The sequence below is a fragment of the Carcharodon carcharias genome, chromosome 32 (assembly GCF_017639515.1).
Source record: "Carcharodon carcharias isolate sCarCar2 chromosome 32, sCarCar2.pri, whole genome shotgun sequence".
In the NCBI taxonomy this organism is placed as follows: Eukaryota; Metazoa; Chordata; class Chondrichthyes; order Lamniformes; family Lamnidae; genus Carcharodon; species Carcharodon carcharias.
In genome coordinates this window covers 21,212,549-21,233,103 of record NC_054498.1, presented here as the reverse complement: position 1 = coordinate 21,233,103, position 20,555 = coordinate 21,212,549, and the positions used below count along the sequence as shown (strand labels likewise).

At 43.3% G+C, this 20,555-nt stretch overlaps 1 protein-coding gene across 1 annotated transcript in view; it reads right to left on the bottom strand.

Annotated features, from left to right (window-relative positions):
* The window catches only part of LOC121272136 (fibrillin-1-like), a 639,088-nt gene that overhangs the window by 368,631 nt on the left and 249,902 nt on the right, over positions 1-20,555 (bottom strand). Inside the window, exon 9 of the mRNA XM_041178628.1 lies at positions 4,350-4,502. Within this exon, the coding sequence (XP_041034562.1) occupies positions 4,350-4,502 (153 nt within the window). The remainder of the gene's footprint in view (positions 1-4,349; positions 4,503-20,555) is intronic.

The window sequence follows — 20,555 nt, the reverse complement described above, 5'->3', positions numbered from 1 at the left end:
GGTGTAATGTGCTCCCCAGATTGTGATCCTGTGGCTACCCTAAAGCTACATCCCACCAAGGTGTATTTCTCTGCACTGGTGGAGGGTGTGGAAGCGCTATCACGGGTCTTCAATGAGGGTGCATTCAGATTCCTCTTCAGAGGTTTCTTCGGGGCTTGATTGCAAGCCCTGGGTTATGGACTCCATAGGCTGTTTGGCAGATATGCCTGCAAAAGCATTGAGAGATAATTAGTGCATGGCAGTGGCCCGTGAAACAGAGGACATCACTCACAGCATGGTTGTCTGATGGATGTGGCACTGCTGGATCCTCACTTGTTAGAGCACCACCAACCTCACCATCAGCACAGGAAAGGTCCAGATCCACATCGGCTAGCTAGATGGCTCTGTTTCAAAGTCCATGAGGACCTTGATTTCAGGCATTCCTCCACCGATAAGCAACCTCTCCCTCTTGTTGTCTGCCAGCTTGTCCTGCATATATAGAGATGGAGCGAGCATAAGCAGGATACCTGCCAAGCCAGGTGATAAGTATGCCTGACATGTGTGGGTGTTGAGTACTCCCATGGACGGGATGAGGACAATGAAGGTGTGCTTGAGAGAGTGAATGGTGATGTTCCTTGAACTGGCAGTGAGTGAGGCCCTGTGGACGTGTGGTGGGTTTGTGAGTTGAGAGTGATGAGAAGAGTGACTTATCCTGGCAGAAGGAGCTCATTCATCCTCTTGCAGCACTGGATCACTGTCCTCTTTTGCAGGACATTGACACTGACTACTGCTACAACCACCTCCCAAATTGCTTTAGTGAGGTTGCTGCTCATCCTACGGCCAGAGCGGGAGTAGAGGACATCACACTGAGCATCCACTGTGTCCAAAAGGAACTCGAAGGGCATGTCATATAACCTGGGGATTGCAGTCTTTTGGCCTTTCAGGGCCATGTCTTCTTTGCAGCAGTCATGGGCTGGGAGCACTGAGAGGTGTGCATGTAGCTGCACTTTAAATATGGGGTCTGGCGTGATGAAGCGGTGAAATTATGCCGTGGTGGGCGAATGAGAGTCTGCCCACCTTGGAAACAGCATGTTTCCTGGGAATGCATAATTAATGCAGCGGGAAAAACCTCAATTGCGGCCAGTGGGTAAAAGGTCATTTTATCTGCCCGCCACTGCACTTAGTGCAAATCTGAGACAATTCCGCCCTTTATAAGCAGTGGTGTATTTTCCCCAACCCCTTGGTTTTGGAGTGACTCAATCCTCTACTAATAATCCCACAGCAAAGTTGAGAGAGAGTAAAATCAGAGGATTAGTTTATTTTCCATACATTCAAAATGCAGGGAGGGGTTGTCGTTACGTCACATTGGTACATTCACACAATAAAAGAGGGATAAGGGAAGAAAGAGGTACAAGGAAAAGATCACAGACAAAATAAGAATTATTGTTTCGTGTGAGTCCAGAGTACAGAATCAAAATTCCAATGATGCATTCTTTAACCGGGTTAGCTGGCTGAAACTGATGCAGAGTGATCTACTTTTCCAGTAGCGTTGACTTCCACGATAGGAGAAGCATGTAGAAATGAATCAGTTTTGCACTAGGCACGCTCCAATAGAAAACAGTGTAGATGAGGGCCAGGCAATTTAAACCTGGACTCTGTTTCTGCAGTTGCCTCAATGATGGAAGATGGCAGACTGCCTAGATTCTGCTCTACAAGTAGACTGGCAATGGCTAACATTTAAAGAGCTCATATATAGTTGACAACAAAAATATATTTTTCTAATGCACAAAAACCCAGCAAGGAAAGTGTTTTAACCATGGCTAACGAAATATATCAGGTGCATTAGTTCAAAGGAAGAGACGTATAAAGTTGGCAAAAAAAATGGTTAGCCTGAGAATTGGGAGCATTTTAGAATTCTGCAAAGGAGGACCAAGAAAACGATTAAGGGAGGGAAAACAGAAAATTAGAGTAAACTAGCAGGGAACATAAAAATGGACTGTAAAAGCTTCTATAGGTATGAAGAAAGAAAAAGATTAGCAAAAACAAATGTAGGTTCATTACAAGTGGAGTCAGGAGAATTTATAATGGGGAATGAGGAAATGGCTGGGAAATTAAACTTCTGTGTATCTGTTTTCACAGAGGTAAATACTAAAAACCTCCCAGGAATAATAGTATAGACTAGTAAAAACAAGGAACTGCACGACATTAATATTGGTAAAATGTGCTAGAGAAATTAATGAGACTTAAAGTAGATAAATCCTGATGATCTACATCCCAGGCTGTTAAAAGAGGTGGCTGCAGAGGTAGTAGATACATTGATGGTCATCTTTCAAAATTCTATAGACTCTGGAATGGTTCCTGCAGATTGGAAGGTGGTAAATGTAACCCCGCTATTTAAAAAAGGAGGGAGAAAATGAGGAGATATAGACCCATCAGTCTGACATCCGTAGTATGGAAAATGCTAGAATCTGTAATAAAGAATGTGATAACAGGACATTTAGAAAATAATGGTAGAATTGGGAAGAGTCAACATGGATTTAATAAAGGGAAATCGTGTTTAACATACCTGTTGGGAGTTTTTTGAGGATGTAATGAGCAGAATAGTTAAGGCAGTAGATGTGGTATGCTTAGATTTTCAGAAAGCTTTTGAAAGGTTCCACACAAGGTTGGTAAAGAAAATTAAGAGTACATGGGATTGCAGGAGTACACTGGTATGGATTAAGAACTGGTTAATGGACAGAAAAATGAGAGTAGGAATAAATGGGTCATTTTCAGGTCGGCAAGCTGTGACTCATGGGGTTCCACCAGGATCAGTGCTTGGGCTCCAGCTATTCACAGTCTACATCAATGATGTAGGGATTAAAGTTAATATTTCCAAGTTTGCAGATGACACAAAGCTAGGCGGGAGTTCTGAGGACAATACAAAGACACATCAAGGGGATTTGGAGAAGCTAGGCAAGTGGGCAACATTTGGTAGATGGAATACAATATGGAGAAATGTAACGTTATACTTTGGTAGGAAAAACAGAAAACAGGGCATTTCTTAAATGGTGAAAGGCTGGGAAGTGTTGAACTTCAAAGGTGTCCTTGTTCTTGAGTCACTGAAAACTAACATGTAGGTATAGCAAGCAATTAAGAAGGCAAATGGTATGTTGGCCTTTATTGCAAAAGGATTTGAGTATAGGAGTAAAGATGTCTAATTGCAATTATATAGAACCTTGGTGAGACTGCACCTGGAGTATTGCGTGCAACTTTGGCCTCCTTAAGGAAAGACCTGGTTGCCATAGAGGGAGTGCAATGAAGGCTCACTTAATTAATTCCTGGCATGGAGGGATTGTCTTTGAGGAACGATTAAATAGACTGGGCCTTTATTCTCTTGAGTTTAGAAGGAGGAGAGGTGATTTCATTCAAACATACAAAATTCTGAAAGGCCTGACAGGGTAGATGCACGAAGAATATTTCCCCTGGTTGGGGTGTCTTGCCTAACAAGAATCTAAGGTTATCGGGAGTAGATGGGAATGTGGAATTCGAAATACAGATTAGTTATGATCTTATTAAATGGCAGAGCAGGATCGAGGGGCCGAATGGCCTACTTCTGCTCCTATTACCTATGTTTGCATGTATGTTCGTAATTGGCTCTGAGGCCTGCCTCTGCCCATCACACCATCCAACTCCGCCTCCCACCACCCCTTCAAGGATATCCACCTCAATAACTAATATGTGGCCGGAGCCCCTTACTTCTTTGGCATTGAGTGGCCAATAATGGCAGTATTTTTGCCCAGACTTTTGTTGGCACATGCCAAAGGATTGCAATAACCAGCCATTTTCCATAAGTACAGTACAGGGGGAAAAGGGCTCTGGGGGCTCAGAACTTGGTGCCGTTGGCCACTCCTGTTTCCACTGGCTCCCAGTGCGTAGGCTTATTCCCTTTTATTTTAAAGTGCCTTTCTCTCTCTTTTTTTGCTTCATTTGTGTGAGTGTGCCATTGTTCAGCTTAAACCAAAGCTTGGCCAACAAGCCCAGGTTCTGAAAAAAAACTTGTAGCTACTTCTTGCAATATATACCATAGTTCAATGTAACTATATGAATGAACCAGATTTTGCTGGAGCAGGACATCTTGCAACATAAAATCATAGAATAATACTGCACTAAAGGAGGTAATTTGGCCCATTGTGCTTGTATTCAGTAGAGCTTTCTGATTAATCGCACTATCCTACACTTTCCCCAATGTCCTATAAATGTTTTCCCTTGAAATATTTTTCAATTTTTCTCAGAAAGAACACCTGAGAACAGCTGCAGCGGGCAGTGAACTATGCACACATCTTTAAAAATTACAGTGATGATTATAAAAAGACACAAACAAGACATACCAGTTCCACGCATTGGACACATCTCTGGAATCGTACCAGCTGACCAACACCGACCACTGTCACAACAGCACTGCAATTTGGTGAAAGGTCTTGGAAGTTGATTGGCACAACGACCATTAACCAGACTGGAATAACAAATTCCAGTACGTCCATCTGTTGAAATGGAAATTCAGTTATATTTTTATGCAAAGTAACGCAAAGCTACTAAGAATTTTGCTACGTTTTCAATAAATGTTAGTAATAGCCATTTAACATTATACAATTAGCAATAACTAGGCCACGATAAGTTTTTCTAATTTGCAACTTGTATTCATTTACTGCCAAGACAGTAAACGTAATGGATTTATATTTTGGTAATCTGCTATTAACCAATTATAGCAACAAACTGTCCCTTTTATTTGTCTGATTTTATTTAAAGCATAATATAACAGCCAAAAAATGTCAAGTGATCTAGTTTCTTTAATTTATCAGTATGTACAGGACTTGTGCTTTCATCTCCCTCTTGTCTCAGAGGCACAAGAGGAGTATATTTTACGAGTTGATGCATCTGGCTTAGAACTTCATCCACTGGGAGTGCATTCTGTGAACATGGGTGTATGCCAACCACAATTCTCTGTTCCTTTAATTCAATAGATGAAAATTGCAGAGTGGTTTGGGGTGTCTGAGTGTGATGTGCCTAAATTCCCAATGCTCCAAAGATGGGTAAGGTTCCCATGGGAACATGAACTTGTGAAATTATCCATTCTATTCCTTCACTCCACTGAATCAGGGTTTCCTTCAGTATCACAGGACATGCAGGGGTCCCTTTACTCAAATTATAATCATTCACACTGAAATTAACAAAACTCGAATTTTAAAAAATTTGGAAATCTGAATATGCTATTTTTTTATATCTCTGGCAGACCTCTAGGTGTTTCTCTGTTGGATTTACTATTGTTAACTGGGTAGCTATTAGCCAATCAGCAAATCCAACTATGAAATAAAGTGGAGCTTCTGAAACAGAAGGTCTCCACAGAACATTCAATAAAATGCAGTTTTGAAACTTCCAAATTTCCAGATTGCAACCAGTTTCACAACTTCCTCCCTAAATAAAGGCAGTTTCAGAATCCCAAAAAGCTAGCACACAAGTTCAACTGGTAATAGGGAAGGCAAATGGAATTTTGGCCTTTATTTCAAAGGGAATGGGGTATAAAAATAGGGTATTGCTAAAACTACTCAAGGCACTAATTTGACCACATCTAGAATACTATGAACAGTTTTGATCCCCTCATCTAAGGAAAGATGTACTGGCATTGGAGGCAGACCAGAGAAGGTTCACTAGGTTGATCCCACGTATGGAGGGATTTTCTTATGAGAAGAGGTTGAGTAGGCTGAGCCTGTACTCATTGGAGTATAGAAGAATGAGAGGCGACCTTATTGCAACATATAAAATTCTTAGCGGGCTTGACAGGGTGGATGCTGAGAGGTTGTTTTCCCTTGTGGGAGAGTCTAGGACCAGAGGGCATAATCTCAGAGTAAGGGGTCACCCATTTAAGGCAGAGATGAGGAGGAATTTCTTCTCTCAGAGGGTAGCTAATCTGTGGAATTCTTTAGCGCAGAGGGCTGTAGAGACTGGGTCATTAAGTATATTCAAGGCTGAGATAGACAGATTTTTAATCAGTAAGAGAATCAAAGGTTATGGGGAAAAGGCAGGAAAGTGGAGTTGAGCATTATCAAATCAGCCATGATCTCATTGAATGACGGAGCTGACTCGGTGGGCCGAATGGCCTACTTCTGCTCCTATGTCTTATGGGGTGAGTGGCAGAACATGGGAGGGCAGAATGGGGTATGTGGATGGGATAGCATAGGATGGATAGTATGGGGGATGGGGTGGCAAGGGAGGGATAGAATGGAGGATGGGATGGCACAGGAAGAAAGGGTGGGTTGGAGGATGGAATGGGAATGATATAAGACGGATGAAAGGAATGGTATGAGAGAGATAGCATGGGAAGGATGAAATGGCATAAGATGGGATTTAAAGAAGTTTGTTGCAATAAAGATACTAATTTCACCACAAGTATTTGTGGGTCTCTGCTAATTACTGAATATTTTGCTTTTCTTTCCTTGGCATTCTCATTTTTAAATTATCATAACTTGCACCCAGTCCCATTTATCTATCACACCTGTGTTGCTGCTGACCTACGTTTGCTCCCAGTCAAGTAACTTCTTAATGTTGAAACTCTCATCCATATTTTCAAGTCCTTTCATATATAGCCTCATCCTCTCTAACTTTGTAATTTCCTCCAGCCCCCAGCTTTCCAAGATATCTGTGCTCATCTAATTTTGGCCTCATAAGCATTCCTGATTTTAATGGCTCTACCTTTGGTAGTCATGGCTTTAGTTGTCTAGGCCCTAAGTCCTGGGATTCCCTCCTTACAGCTCTCAGCCTCTCTACCTCACTATCACGTTTTAAGAAACTCCTTAAAACCCAACTCTTTGACCAAGCTTTTGTAGTGCAGTGACATGCTTCTGTGAGGCACTTTGGGACATTTTATTATGTTAAAGGTGCTATATAAATAGAAGTTGTTGTTAAATTGTCATTTTTTTTTTTCTTTTGTGGCAACAAAGTGAGTATTGGGGAAGTTGGAAGGGTGGTCGAGAGAGGTCAGAGGGTCAGGTGCAGTCAGGATGGAAGAAAAGGAGGAGTTTGAGAGTTTAGGGAAAGAGAAGGTTCAGGAGACCTTGTCCTGGATTGTCGATGTGGCCCTGTCCTGGGTCGGCGAAGCCCACAGCCTTGAGACTGAAGGGTAAGGGAAGGGTGGGATGAGAGTTTGGACACTGGAGAGATAGAGGAGGAGAGATTGGAGGGAAAGGGGAAGAGTTTGGAGGCCAGAAGGAGACGGGGGTGAGTTTGGAGGCTGAATGGCGATGAAGGAGGAATTTGCAGGCTGGAAGGAGAGGGGTGAGAAGTTTGTAGGCCAGAAGGAGGGGTGTATGTTTCAAGGTTGGAGGGAAGGGGAGAGTTTGGAGGCTGGAGGGAGGGGGGCTGTTTTGAGGCTGGAGGGAGGGGAACAGTTTGTTGGCTGGAGGGAGGGGAGGGAGGAGTTTGCAGGCTTGAGGGAGAGGGGTGAGAAATTTGGAGACTGGAGGGAGGGGGGACAGTTGGAGGCTAGAGAGAGGGGAGGACATTTGGAGGTTGTACGGAGAGGGGGGAAGTTTAGAGGTTGTAGGGAGAGAAGACACAGTTTGGAGATTGGAGGGAGAGTTTGGAGGCTGGAAGGAGGGGGGAACTGATTGGAACCTGAAGGGCAAGAGGGGGTGAGTTTGAAGACTGGAGAGAAAGAGAGAGGATAGATTGGAGAGATGGGTAAGAATTTGGAGACGAGCGGGAAGAGTTTGGAGGCTGGAGGCAGGATGGACAGTTTGGACCCAGAGCGAGGGGGAACAGTTTAGAGGCTGGAGGGTGGGGGGCAAGTTTGGAGGTTCAAGGGAGGGTGAGAGTTTGGAGGTTAGAGGGAGAGGTGGAGAATTCGGAGTTTGGAGGGAGAATTTGGAGGCTGGAAGGAGAGACAGTGGAGAGTTTGGGGGTTGGAGAGAGGGAGAGTTTGGAGGCTGAAAGGAGGGGGTCTGTTTGGAAGCTAGAGGGCAAGAGGGGGTGAGTTTGGAGACTGGAGACAGAGAGACAGGATAGATTGGAGACTGGATGGAGAGATGAGTAAGAGTTTGGAGACTGGAGGGAGGATGGACAGTTTGGAGCCAGATTGAGGGGGAACCGTTTGGAGGCTGTGGGGAGGGGGGCTGAGTTTGGAGGCTGGATGGAGAGGGGGGGAGTTTTGAATTTGGAGGGAAAGGAGATTTTGGAGACTGGAAGGAGGAGTGAGAGTTTGAAGGCTGGAGGGAGGAGCAAGGGTTTGGAGGCTGGAGAGAGAATCTGGCAGCTGGAAGGAGAGATAGTGGTGTGTTTGGAGGTTGGAGGGTGAGGGAGGAGAGTTTGGTGACTGGAGGGAGAGAGGGTGGGGAGTTTGGAGACTAGATGAAGAGAGGGGTAGAGTTTGGAGACTGGAGGGAGAGAGTTGAGACTGGAGGGGGAGAGAGTGGAGAGAGTTTAGGCCCTGATGCTAGAGGCATGGAGGGGAGGGGAAGGGAAGTGGGGTTTATGAGTTTAGAGACTGGGGGAGAGAGTGTATTTAGATCCTGACACTGGGCTGGGGGCAGTAAAGTGTTTAGGTCCCGAGACCAGGGGAGTGGGTGGGTGAAAAATATGGACACTGAGACTAAAATGAATTAAGAACTGATGGGGATTAGGCGGTGCTCTCAAGCATGTACAGTAGTGGAATTATTTTTCTATACTAAATCAAAAACCAAATAAATTCAATTATCATTTAAGCAATTAATTTCTTTGTATTTTTCAACGCAGATTGCCAAGGGCATTTAATAGCTTTGAGCGCACTGGATAGTTTTGAGCACATTGGATAGCTTTGAGCACATTGGATATAAGTTTGAGTGTAGTGGATAGCTTCGAGCGCACTATCAAATTTGAGGTCAGATTGGATTCATTCCAAATTCGAACTTCTGATGTCAAACTGTAATTGAGTGCAATGGGCACACTTGAACACAAAAATATTTTTAAAATTTTCCAGTAGGGATAGCAATGCCGGCCGCCCTACTCCATAGATTATGATTTTACCAGTTGTAGTTGCAGAACTTCTATAGCATTTGTATGTTTTAGGCAACCAATGTTTCAATATGAGGCTGAATATTTTTCCACATAATTCTTGTGCACTAAGTACTCTTACATCAATTATAATATTTTAAAATGGATCTTAACTACAACATTTCTCCTGCACCAATTTCCATTTTTTTTGCCAATTTCCCCTTCTGACCTATAGGTAAAAATGCCAATTTCTTACTAATTTTGAACAACCCCACTGAAACCGGTAAAACAAATTTACTTTGGGCTTACGGCTGGCAGAGAAAGACAGGCAACTTTAACTCCATCAATCTGTGCTACATTAAAATTGAGATAACACATTCTAATCTACTACAATGCCTACTCCTGAAATCTTACCTGAATTTTGCACATTTGAATTTGAGTATGAAAGATTTTCTAGGTGTCAGAAACCAATTCTTTGACATGAAAAGCAAGAAACATGTTGCCTATATTTTTTTTCGTTCAAGAGCAATGTCGTCAAGTATCAACATATTGAATCTAGCCATCCAGGTGAGCAAGGGTTAAAAACCTATTTACACTCAACTCTGGTGAGGTCCAAGATTTATTTGACTTTGAGTTGCGTGCTTGTGCTTGATTCCAGATTTCCATCAATACAACCCAGGGTCTGGAGGCTCACTCTTGGTACATAGAGGGCACTGTAACGCAAAGCCATCCAACTTGAGATAACATTCTCGAATTTGTATTGCTTATTTTGTGTCCATTTGAAGAAATGAGATGGTACTTGCGATCTTCATGCTAAATCAGGTAACCACAGCTAGAGTACTTCATATAATTCTGGTCAATGCATTAGAGGAAGGATGTGATTTGCACTAGACAGGGTATAGAGGAGGTTTACGAGGATGTTGCCAGAAGTGGAGAATTTTAGCTATGAGGAAAGATTAAACATGTTGGGGTTGTTCTCTTTGGGACAGAGGAAGCTGACAGGGGATTTATTTGGGGTGTACAAAATTATGAGGAGCCTAGATAGAGTCAATAGGAAGGGCTTATTTTCCTTAGTAGAGAGATCAATAACAAGAAGGCATAGATTTAAAGTAATTGGTAAAAGAATCAGAGGAGAGTTGAGGATTTACTTTTCACCAGGGCCAGGACTTTGTTAGGCCGACAAGGCTCTCGCTTACCAGTCAAAGAACTTGGGGCGGTGGGGGTGTGTGTGTGTGTGTGTGTGTGTGTGTAGCGTGGTAGTGGTGGTGAGTGCCAGACGGAACTAAGTGATTTTCAGTCACTTAAGTGGTCATCCCCACAATTGAGGCCCCTATCAAGACCTGTCACCCACAGACCAGCAATTTCTTGTGCCACTGGTGCCAGTACTCATCAGAGACCCAGGGTCATTGTGGGACCCCAAACCAAAGGTGAGTAAAAGTGGGATGGGAATCACAGTGTGGATGTCATAGGCATTAGAAGGGAGTTTGGAGCCCAGGGCAGGGGGTGGCTTTCAGTGGCCACCCCACTACCTGATGCCAGATCCCTTGATTGGGCACAGAGTACGTGACAGGTAGGAAAACCCCTGGGAGACCACCAGCAAACCTGCCAGGCCTCTCCCACAATTACGCTGGCATAGTCGCCATGTTTCCCGCCACTGTGGAGTGCATTAAATCCAGTCCCCAGAGGATAGTGGGTACCTGGTACTCACTGCTGAAATGGTAGTAGAGGAAGAAATCCTCATTGCATTGGATATGTGCTTGAAGTGTTGTAATCTATATGGCTACAGACCAAAAGCTGGAAAGTGACATTAGGCTGAATAGCTCTTTTTTGGTTTGCATAGACATGATGGGACAAAAAGCCTTATTCTGTGCATTAAATTTCTATGATTTGATGATAACAAAAGTGCAGACTCTGATCATCATTACTTGGAAATGTCCTGTGACAGTAATTACAATTCTTGAAGCTCAATAAAGGGCCAAAGAAGCATTTTTATCTAGACAGAAAATGGTTTTAAAAAATGAGAGTGCTCAAATAAAGGAGAATCAGTGATAGAAGAGGAATTCAAAGGAAGGAGAAGGGATACTTGCCTTTATTAGCTGAGGCATAGAATACAAGAGGTTAAGCTGGGACTGTATAAAACGCTGGTTAGGCCGCAACTGGTGTACTGTGTGAAGTTCTGGTCACCACAATATAGGAAGGATGTGATTGCACTGGGGAGAGCGCAGAGGAGATTTACCAGGATGCTGCTTGGGCTGGAGAGTCTGAACTATGAGGAAAGATTGGACAGGCTGGGGTTGTTTTCCTTGGAGCAGTGAAGGTTGAGAGGGGACCTGTTGGAGGTGTATAAGATAGAGGGGTATAGAAAGGGTGGATAGGAAGGCTCTTTTTCCATTAGCAGAGGGGTCAATAACCAGGGGGCACAGATTTAAGGTAAGAGGTAGAAGGTTAAGAGGGGAGTTGCGGAGAAATCTTTTCACCCAGGGGGTGGTGGGACTCTGGAATTCACTGCCTCAAAGGGTACATAACATTTAAAAAGTATTTAGATATTCAACTTGCGTTGTCATGGCCTCCAGGACTATGGGCCAAGCGCTAGAAAATGGGATTAGTGTTGTCAGATCCTTGTTGACCAGCACAGACACGATGGGCTCAATGGCCTCCTTCTGTGCGGTAAAAGTCTGAGTCCATAAAAACACATGATATCTGCATGACTACTACATACAGAAATCTTGAAGTGACCATGACCTTGTGGTTTCTGCTGTTGGACTAATACACCAATAGATGGTGGACAAACAAATGAATATCCTTTCTTGATTACAGTAATAATACGCAACACCTTGGACAGAATTTTCACCTCGGCTGGCAGGCACACGCCTGACCCGCTCGAGCGTGAAATGACATATGCTGACGAGGGCAAGCGCCCTGCCATCAACGCACACTAGTTCGGTCGGCAGGTGTGCATGGGAATCGGCAGCGCGCCTGCCAACAATTAAAAGGCCTGTTAAGGCCATTAAGGTATCTATTAAGTTAAATTTTTCGCTGCCCGTCCAATCTTACAAAAATAGTTGCATCTTGCAGGAGTTCATAGATAAACAAGCAGTGGGGATACCATAAAAGCAAGACACCGGGGATGCTGGAAATCTAAAACAAAAACAGGAAATGCTGGAAAAACTCAGCAGGTCTGACAACATCTGTGGAGAGAGAAACAAAGTGAATGTTTCGAATCTGTATGACCCTTCTCCAAGGGACTCGAAATGTTAACTTTGTTTCGCTCTCCACAGAGGCTGTCAGTTTGGCTGAGCGGGGATGTCATGTATTCTTGACCCAAAAGCAAAGCCAAGATATAATCATGAAAGATGTTTAAATTCTGGGAAAAGTAACTTCAAAACAAAGGTTATTCAGTGGGGTTTAAAGATCAAGAAGGGAGAAAATATATTTAAGGAAAGATTGAAAGCTGTATAGAAGTGGCTATGTGAGATCTTGAAAGGAGGACTGTGTGAAGACAGACTGGTGAAGAAGCAACCTCTAGCCACCCCATAGAAGCATTTGCTTGTTCCAGAAAACAAGGTTTTGTTAACAGCCTTGGATTTCCAATGTTGATTGAGAGGGGGTGGGGGGGGGGGGGGGGGGGGGGGGGGGTGGTGAGAAGCTGTGAAATACCTTCCTTTTAGCAACAGTGGGTACCTTGCAGTAATATTACTGGATGTTTTATATATTAAGAATCTATTTGGGCTGTTGCCTGGAAATTCTTGTTAAGTAGGATTCTCTTGGGAAATGTAAGACTAAATTTAATTGTGTAACTGTAATCTTGTGTGTTTAAGTTTTATTTTCATTTGTTAATAAATATTTTAATTTAATCCTTTAAATTTCCATAAATGGTAGTGGACTCTTTACTTCTGACTTCAATGCACATATCTTCTCATAATAAGAATATAAATTGCAAATCATTGTGATATCTTGGCCAAGTTTCCATTTGGGGTTTGGTCAGCCTGGCAATTACCACCTGCCATATCATAGCACAATTAATAAAGTTACATAGTTTAATAGATCAAGGGTGCCACCAATTTTTCTTCCACTTTAGGCAAACAATCAAATCACTACAGCTGACACTACATTCAATAAGGTTCCCATTTGTGGTTGCCACACATTTGGCATTTTATATTCGCAGGACATTGGTTAAATTCAAGAGCATCTAATGCCACCATTGGGTATGACATGCACACTATATTACAATCTTGTGGAGCACTTGGATTTCAAAAAGGCATTTGATAAGGTATCACATCAAAGGTTACTACATGAAATAATACTCCCTACTTCATGAGCTCTTATGTTAGCATAGATAGAAGATTGGTTAGCTATCAGAAATTAGACAGTAGGGATAAATGGCGCAGTTATGGATTGGCAAGCTATAACTAATGGCGTGCCACAGGGATTAGTGCTGGTTCCTCTATTTACAATCAATATCAATGAGCTGGATGAAGGGACCGCATGTACGATTATTAAATTTGCTAATGACACAAAGATAGGTAGGAGTGTTGTGAAGAGAACATAAGGAGTAAGTGAGTGTGCAAAAATTTGGCAGATGGAGTACTCGTGGTAAAACGTGAACTTATCCACTTTGGCAAGAATAAAGAAAACTATAAAATTATTTAAATGGAGAGAGGTTGCAGAACTCTATAGCACAAAGGGATCTGGGTGTCCTAGTGCATGAATCACAAAAAGCTAGTATCCAGGCACAGCAAGTGATTAGGAAGGCACATGGAATGTTGTTGTTTATTGCAAGGGGAATGGAATATAGAAGTAGGGAAGTTTTGCTGCAGTTACACAGGGAATTGATGAAACCACGCATGGATGTCCAGTTTTGGTCTCCTTACTTAAGAAAGGATATAATTGTATTAGCAGTTCAGAGAAGGTTCACTTGACTGATTTCTGGGATGAAAGAAAGGTTGGACAAGTTGGGCCTCTATCCAACCATTAGAGTTTAAAATAATGAGAGGTAATCTAATGGAAACATATAAGATCCTGAGGGGATTTAAGAGGGTGGGTGCTGAGTGGATGTTTCCCTTTACGGGAAATCTAGAACTGGGGGAAATAGTTTAAAAATAAGGGGTCTCCCAAGGTGAGGTGGAATTTCTTCTCTCAGAGTTAATCTGTGGAATTCTCTTTCCTAGAGAGCAGTAGAGACACAGTCATTGAATATTTTTTAAGACTGAGTTGGATATATTCTTGATTGACAAGATGGTCACAGAGGGTGTGGGGGTAAACAGGAAAGCAGAGTTGAGGCCACAATCAGATCAGCTACAATTTTATCAAATGTTGGAGCAGGCTCAAGGGGCCAAACGGCACACTCCTGCTGCTAAATTCATACATTTATATGTTTAGAAACTTGAGAAAACAACAAAAGTCCAATGCCAAGATATCTGATTTCAGTTTGGACACTGGAATACTTCAATAGGCTTCAAAGATCATGGAATAATGAGCTTAAAAATAAATTGGCACCAGGAGACGACACCAGGAACACCTCACCTTCAATGAAGGCAAAGCCCAACATGTGAGTGCAAAGACAACTGAACTGTTTACAACCATCTTCAACCAGAAATATCAATTGGATGTTCAATCTTGGCCTCCTCCCAAGGCCCCCACTATTGCAGAAGCCAGTCTTTAGCCAAATCAATTCAACTTAAGATATAATTTCATTAGAAACAGTTCAGAGAAGGTTCACTTGACTGACTCCTGGGATGAAGGGGTTATCATATGAGGAAAGATTGGACAGGTTGGGCCTGTATCCATTAGAGGTTAGAAGAATGAGAGGTGATCTTATTGAAACATAAAAGATCCTGAGGGGAATTGATAGGTTGCATGCTGAGAGGATGTTTCTCCTCGTGCGAAAGACTAGAACCAGGGGACACAGTTTAAAAATAAGGGTTCTCCTGAGGCGAGAAAGAATTCCTTCTCTCAGAGCGTTGTTAGCCTGTGGAATTCTCATATGATATCAAGAACAGCTAACAACACTGGATGCAACAAAGCATGTGGGCTCTGAAAATATGCTGGCAGTACAGTTGAAGACTTGTGCTCCAGAACTAGCTGTGACTCTAGCCAAGTTGCTCCAGTCCAGCTACAATACTGGTATCTATCAGACAATGCAGAAAATTGCCCAGATGTGTCCAGTCTACAAAAAGCAGAACAAATCCAAGCCAGTAAATTAGCCTACTTTCAATCATCGTCAAAGTACTGGACGGTGTCATAACACTGTTATCAAGTGGCACTTATCACCAATAACATGCTCACTGAGACCCAATTTGGGTTCTGCAAGGGCCATTCAGCTCCAAGACCTTAACACAGCCTTGGTTCAAACAGGGACAAAAGAGCTGAATTCTGGAGTTAAAGTGAAATTTCCTGCCCTTGACATCAAGGCAGCATTTGACAGAGTGTGACATCCAGGAGCCCTAGAAAAAACAGAAGTCAATGGGAATCAGGGGAAACTCTGCAATGGTTGAACTCATATTTTGCACCATGGACTGTGATGGAATACTCTTTGCTTGCTCAGGTGGGTGCACTCAAGAAGGTCAAAATCTTTAAAGACAAAGTAACCCACTTGACTGGCACCCATTCTAAAACATTCATGCCCTCCATCAACAATGCTGCCATCTACAAGGTGTACTGCAGCAATGCACTAAGGCTTCTGCAATAACACCTTCTAAACCTATGACTTCTGCCACCTAGAAGAAAAATGGCAACAGCTGAATGGGAACTCCAATACCTGCAAGTTTTCCTCCAATCCATTCTGACTTGGAACTATGTACAGTTCCTTCATCGTCTTTGAGTCAAAATCCTAGAAATCTAGCAGCGCTGTGGATGTATCGCCATCACATGGACTGCAGCAGTTCAATAAGGCAGCTCAGCTCCGCCTTCTCAAGGGCAATTAAAGATAGACATAAATACTAGCCTTTCCAGTGACACCCATAAGTGAATTTAAAAACATTAGGAACTTGGAAAAGGTGTCAGAGAAGATCCATTGTCCGGGGACCTGTAATCTAGCATAGGCAATCATCTTCCAGGTAACAGAAAATGGGCAATCATCTTCCAGGTCCTTGAAGGTGTTCAGCTTCTAGAGTGCTGTTGGAGTACCCAATCTGGGCAAGTGGAGAGTATTCAATCATGACCCTGACATGTACCTTGTAGATGATGGATAGACTTTGGGGATTCAGAAGATGAGTTACTTACTGCAGACCTGCTCTTGTAACCATAGTATTTATATGGCTGGTCCAGTTAAGTCTCTGCACAAAAAAAAACTAAAAAAAAACCCTTACAGGTATGATGTAGTTCCAATTCCTCTAGACATTAACATAATATTTCTAAATGTACAAAACCTACATTCAACACCACTAATCAAAGCTGAAACTCCAGTGCAGTAATGAGGGAATGATGCACTCTCTTTCCGATGAGACGTTAAAACTGAAGCTCATCTTCCCTCTCAAATGGGCATAAAAGGCAATATTAAAAGAGAAGGGACATTCTCTCTGAGTCCTGGCCATTATGTATCTCTTGACTAACACCACTAAAAAAAAAGAAAAGCAAAGAAGGGAAGAGAGGTAGGGGGGCAGAGTGGTTTTTGTGAGAGTTCTAGAGCTTCAGGAGTTGGCAGCTGAAAGCATGTCCACTAATGGTTGAGTGAATAAACTTGCGGATGTTCATTAGGCCAGAATTAGAGGAAATATCTCACAGGGTTTTGGGGCTGGGGATAACAGAGATAGGAAAGGGCAAGGCCATGAAGGCATTTGAAAACAAGGATAGGAATTTTAACATTGAAACGTTACTTAACCAGAAGACATTGTAGATTAGCAATGACAGAGATGATGGGTGGATGAGACTTGGTGCGAGTTACAGGTTGAGAGTAGCTGAAGACAGAAAGGTCTGAATTTTCTGTATGACAAGGAATTATGTCATTATAGCACTTTTTATGATATGTAGTGAAATGCAAATGTTTCAAGGCTGCTTCAAGCAGGTGGAATTATTAGACTTCAAGTGGGTAGAAGCATGAGTTTTCCCTCGTTTACCTTCTACTACCATCAAAATAGTGGACCAATGTATGTGCACCAAATCACCATGTGACCTCAGCATTTCAGCATTCAATGCAATTAGTGCATGTAATGAAGGATGAAGTTCACACTAATAATAGAACATGGCCTTGCTAGATTATGTGAAGTGATGCAAAGGCAGTGCTTCACAAGCTATTTTCCAATGTGACGCCATTTTAACCCACCAACACCACCTTCTCAAGGGCAATTAGGCATAGTCAACAAATGCTGGCTTTGCCAATGACACCCACAACCCAAATTACATATTATAATACATCATATAGATATGAAAATCTGTGCTTTTAAAGTACTTCGTAATATTATTTTATGCACTCCTGTAGCGTTTCAGTGAAGCTGTCCATATTCACTGGTGACAGAAGGCTTGGTGAAGACCTCCCCCAGCCCCACCATACATACATTGTAATCAGCCCCTCTCCCTCCACTCCATGCATATGCCCTTATCCCAACCCATTCTTCCCCCACTCACTCAGCAGACCCTATTTCCCCCACAGTGGAACCCTGGAGTCTCAGGCTCCACTGCTCCCCCCTCCCAACATCAGGCTTGCCAAATCCTGCGAAGACCTGGGCTAATACTGGGCCTGCCAAACCCCGCCGTCACCCTGACTCCGCAGCTCCAACCAACCCCTCCAGCCCTGCCTCCACAGGCCTGCTGAGCACAGTGGCTCTACTAATCAGCCAGCAGCAGAGCATGCCCTTCCAGTGGGATGAGTGATGGCAGCCAGGTCCTAGCTGGTGCAAGGCTGAGCGGCGGCTTCCCCAGGTTGTGCTTCTGGCCTTGTTACTGGAAGAGATTTTCCAGGCTGAGACTCTCTCCTCCCAGTATTGACTATGTTGGAGGCAGTGGTTGGAAAAAAAGTTAAAAGGGAGGAATTCCATTTTGCAGAAGCCTAAATTCTGACAAACGGTGCAAATTTCTCATCCTTGGAATTAGGACAGGGCCGCAGAGTTTTGGATGACCTCAAGTTTACAGAGGATGGAGTGTGGGAGGCTGACACCAGGAGCGCTTTGGGATAACCAAGTCTAGAGATTTCTTTACTACATGCTTCTTTGCATTGTGTGATGAAATACGCAGTTTGTGGGACCAGGGGGAAGCTTGTGCATGCTGTTGCCTGCATGGGCAGCTTGTCAAATGTTCTAATGAGTGCACTGTGTTTGGCTTCAAAGCCTGTATTTTTTTTTAAACAGTCCCTAACTGAAAGATAAACTAAAACTTCAAGGTTTCTGGGAAAGTGGGCTGTGACTGTAGGGGCTGAATTTTCCCCCCGTTAGGGGGGAAGTTGATGGTGGGCACATGCGGGCACACTTCCGATTGGCGCCCCTGATCAGAGGCGCAGTGCCATTTTACATGGGCGGGCCATTTAAGGCCTGCCCAGCGTGACGTCCGCAGGGAAGTGCTATGCTCTCCCTCTGCAGGTGGGGGGGTGGGGGGAATGCCTAAAATCGAGAGTGTGCTCTTTCGCGCATGCGCACAAAAGAGTGCACTCATCTCCCTGAGGCTAAGTGCAGCCTCGGGGGATTGCCTCTACTTTCAAAAATATTAATAGAAAAACAAAAATCCCTTAAATGGCCCCTCACGTGACAACATCGCATGAGTTGGGCCATGTTCACAAATTCCAAAAAAGCTTTATTAAAATTCTGCATTAAACCTCATCCCACCTATGGATGTAGTTTCATGTTTTTCTACTTCCCGCCGGGGCTCCTGGCCTGCTCGCCAACCTTAAGGTTGGACAGGCAGGTCCACTAATTACTTTAATTGCTCTATCAATGGCCTCAATTGACCATAGACAGGTCGGTGGGCGTGCAGCTGATTTTGCTGCGCCTCCGCCTTCCTGAAAATTTAAATGGTGTGCGGTGCCATCGGGAGTTCTGCCCGATGTCATGGCATGTCATTTTACACGTTGGCAAGTGGGCCCCGCCCCTGCTTGCCAACAGTAAAATCCAGCCCTTGGTTTCTGGCAGTGAAATCAGATTTCTGGGAAATCAGAATTACTTCAGGCTTCTAAGGAAATGGGGACTTATTGAAGTTCAAAAACACACAGACCTCTCAGAGTTCAGATTTTAGCAGTACAACAGTGCAGGCTGGCTGTGAACAGTATGTGGGGGACAGCTGAAAAGAAAGAATGGCAGTGACAATAACTAAAGCTACTGTTGCTGGTTCAGTTATTTTGAAGGGAGTGATTAGCCAGAGCTGGTCATTTTGGTAAAGATAGTGACCTTGGGACTTGGGTTAGTTGGGAGAGGTTGTTTCAGGAGAATTGGTGATTCAAGGATTTGTAGAGGTAAGAGCTAAAAGTTTACCACAGGAAGACAGAGATTTGAAGGACTTCGTGGCTAACTTTCCAATGTCATATGAACGAGGAGGACTGCCAGTAAATCCACAAGATATACCTTAGTTCTATCAGCTATTTAAAATGCAATTTATGGTTTCCATTGATTACAATTTGCCTGATAATTCATGTTTACGTTGATTTTGGTTAAAGTTAAAAAAAAGAGAAACCTTACCCACTAGTTTCTTCTGATGGGGTCGTTTGGCAAGTTCAATTCTTCTTTTATTTTATTGGTTTCCACAGGGATCATATCAGTTCAGTATTCAAACTATATTTATTGGGATTTTGTTGCTTTTTAAATTCTGTCTGCACATAAGTAAAATTTTCTTTTAATATTAAGAGAAGCTCAAAGGAAGAGAGAGACCAGACAGTTGGAAGCTGTAAGGGAAATTCTCTCTCTACCTGGTAGCACACCCTAACCCAGAACCACTCTGGGGCCCTCAAGTATGCTAGATTTATTTCCAAATTCGAAGACAGTGATATGGAGTCATTTTTTTTGCCACTTTTGAGAAGTAGCAGGACAGCTAAAATTGCCACCTGGACCTTTTTAATTCAAGGGCAGTTGTCAGGGAGAGCCCAAGAGGTCTACACCATGCTGACCTCTGATGTATCCATGAATGATCAAACTTTCTTTCCAAATTTGAGAAGGGACCAAGGGAGTCCCCAAACAGACAAGCAGGCAGGGAGTAAGATGCTTCTCCCAATTGAAAAGTCACAAAGGAGTGTAGCCAGAGCTGCAGCCCCACTTGACGGCAGTGGTGTTCCAGGGTATATAGAACAAGTTAGGAGAGTGCCAACTCCCAATCCGAAAGTACCAGCTAAGAAGCCAGTGATTGGTCTAGCCGGTAGCTTTATGGCAAATTTAAGTGAGGACCAGGAATGTTCCCAGATTGGCACAGAAAGAGTGAGGGTGATGCCTCACTTAATTGAAAAGCCATAGGGAGATACAGCAAGAGCTGATCATCCACCAGAGGACAATAATGTTCCAAAAGACATGGAGCCTACCACACATCTTAGCAGCAGAGAGGTTCCAACTAGATTGGATCTCATACCCAACCACCTTGGTGTAGAATCACGAGGCAACCTGACAGGGCTGGCCATGACATTTAAAATGATCCATAACTGTATGGGTGTAGGCACAGAAGACGTC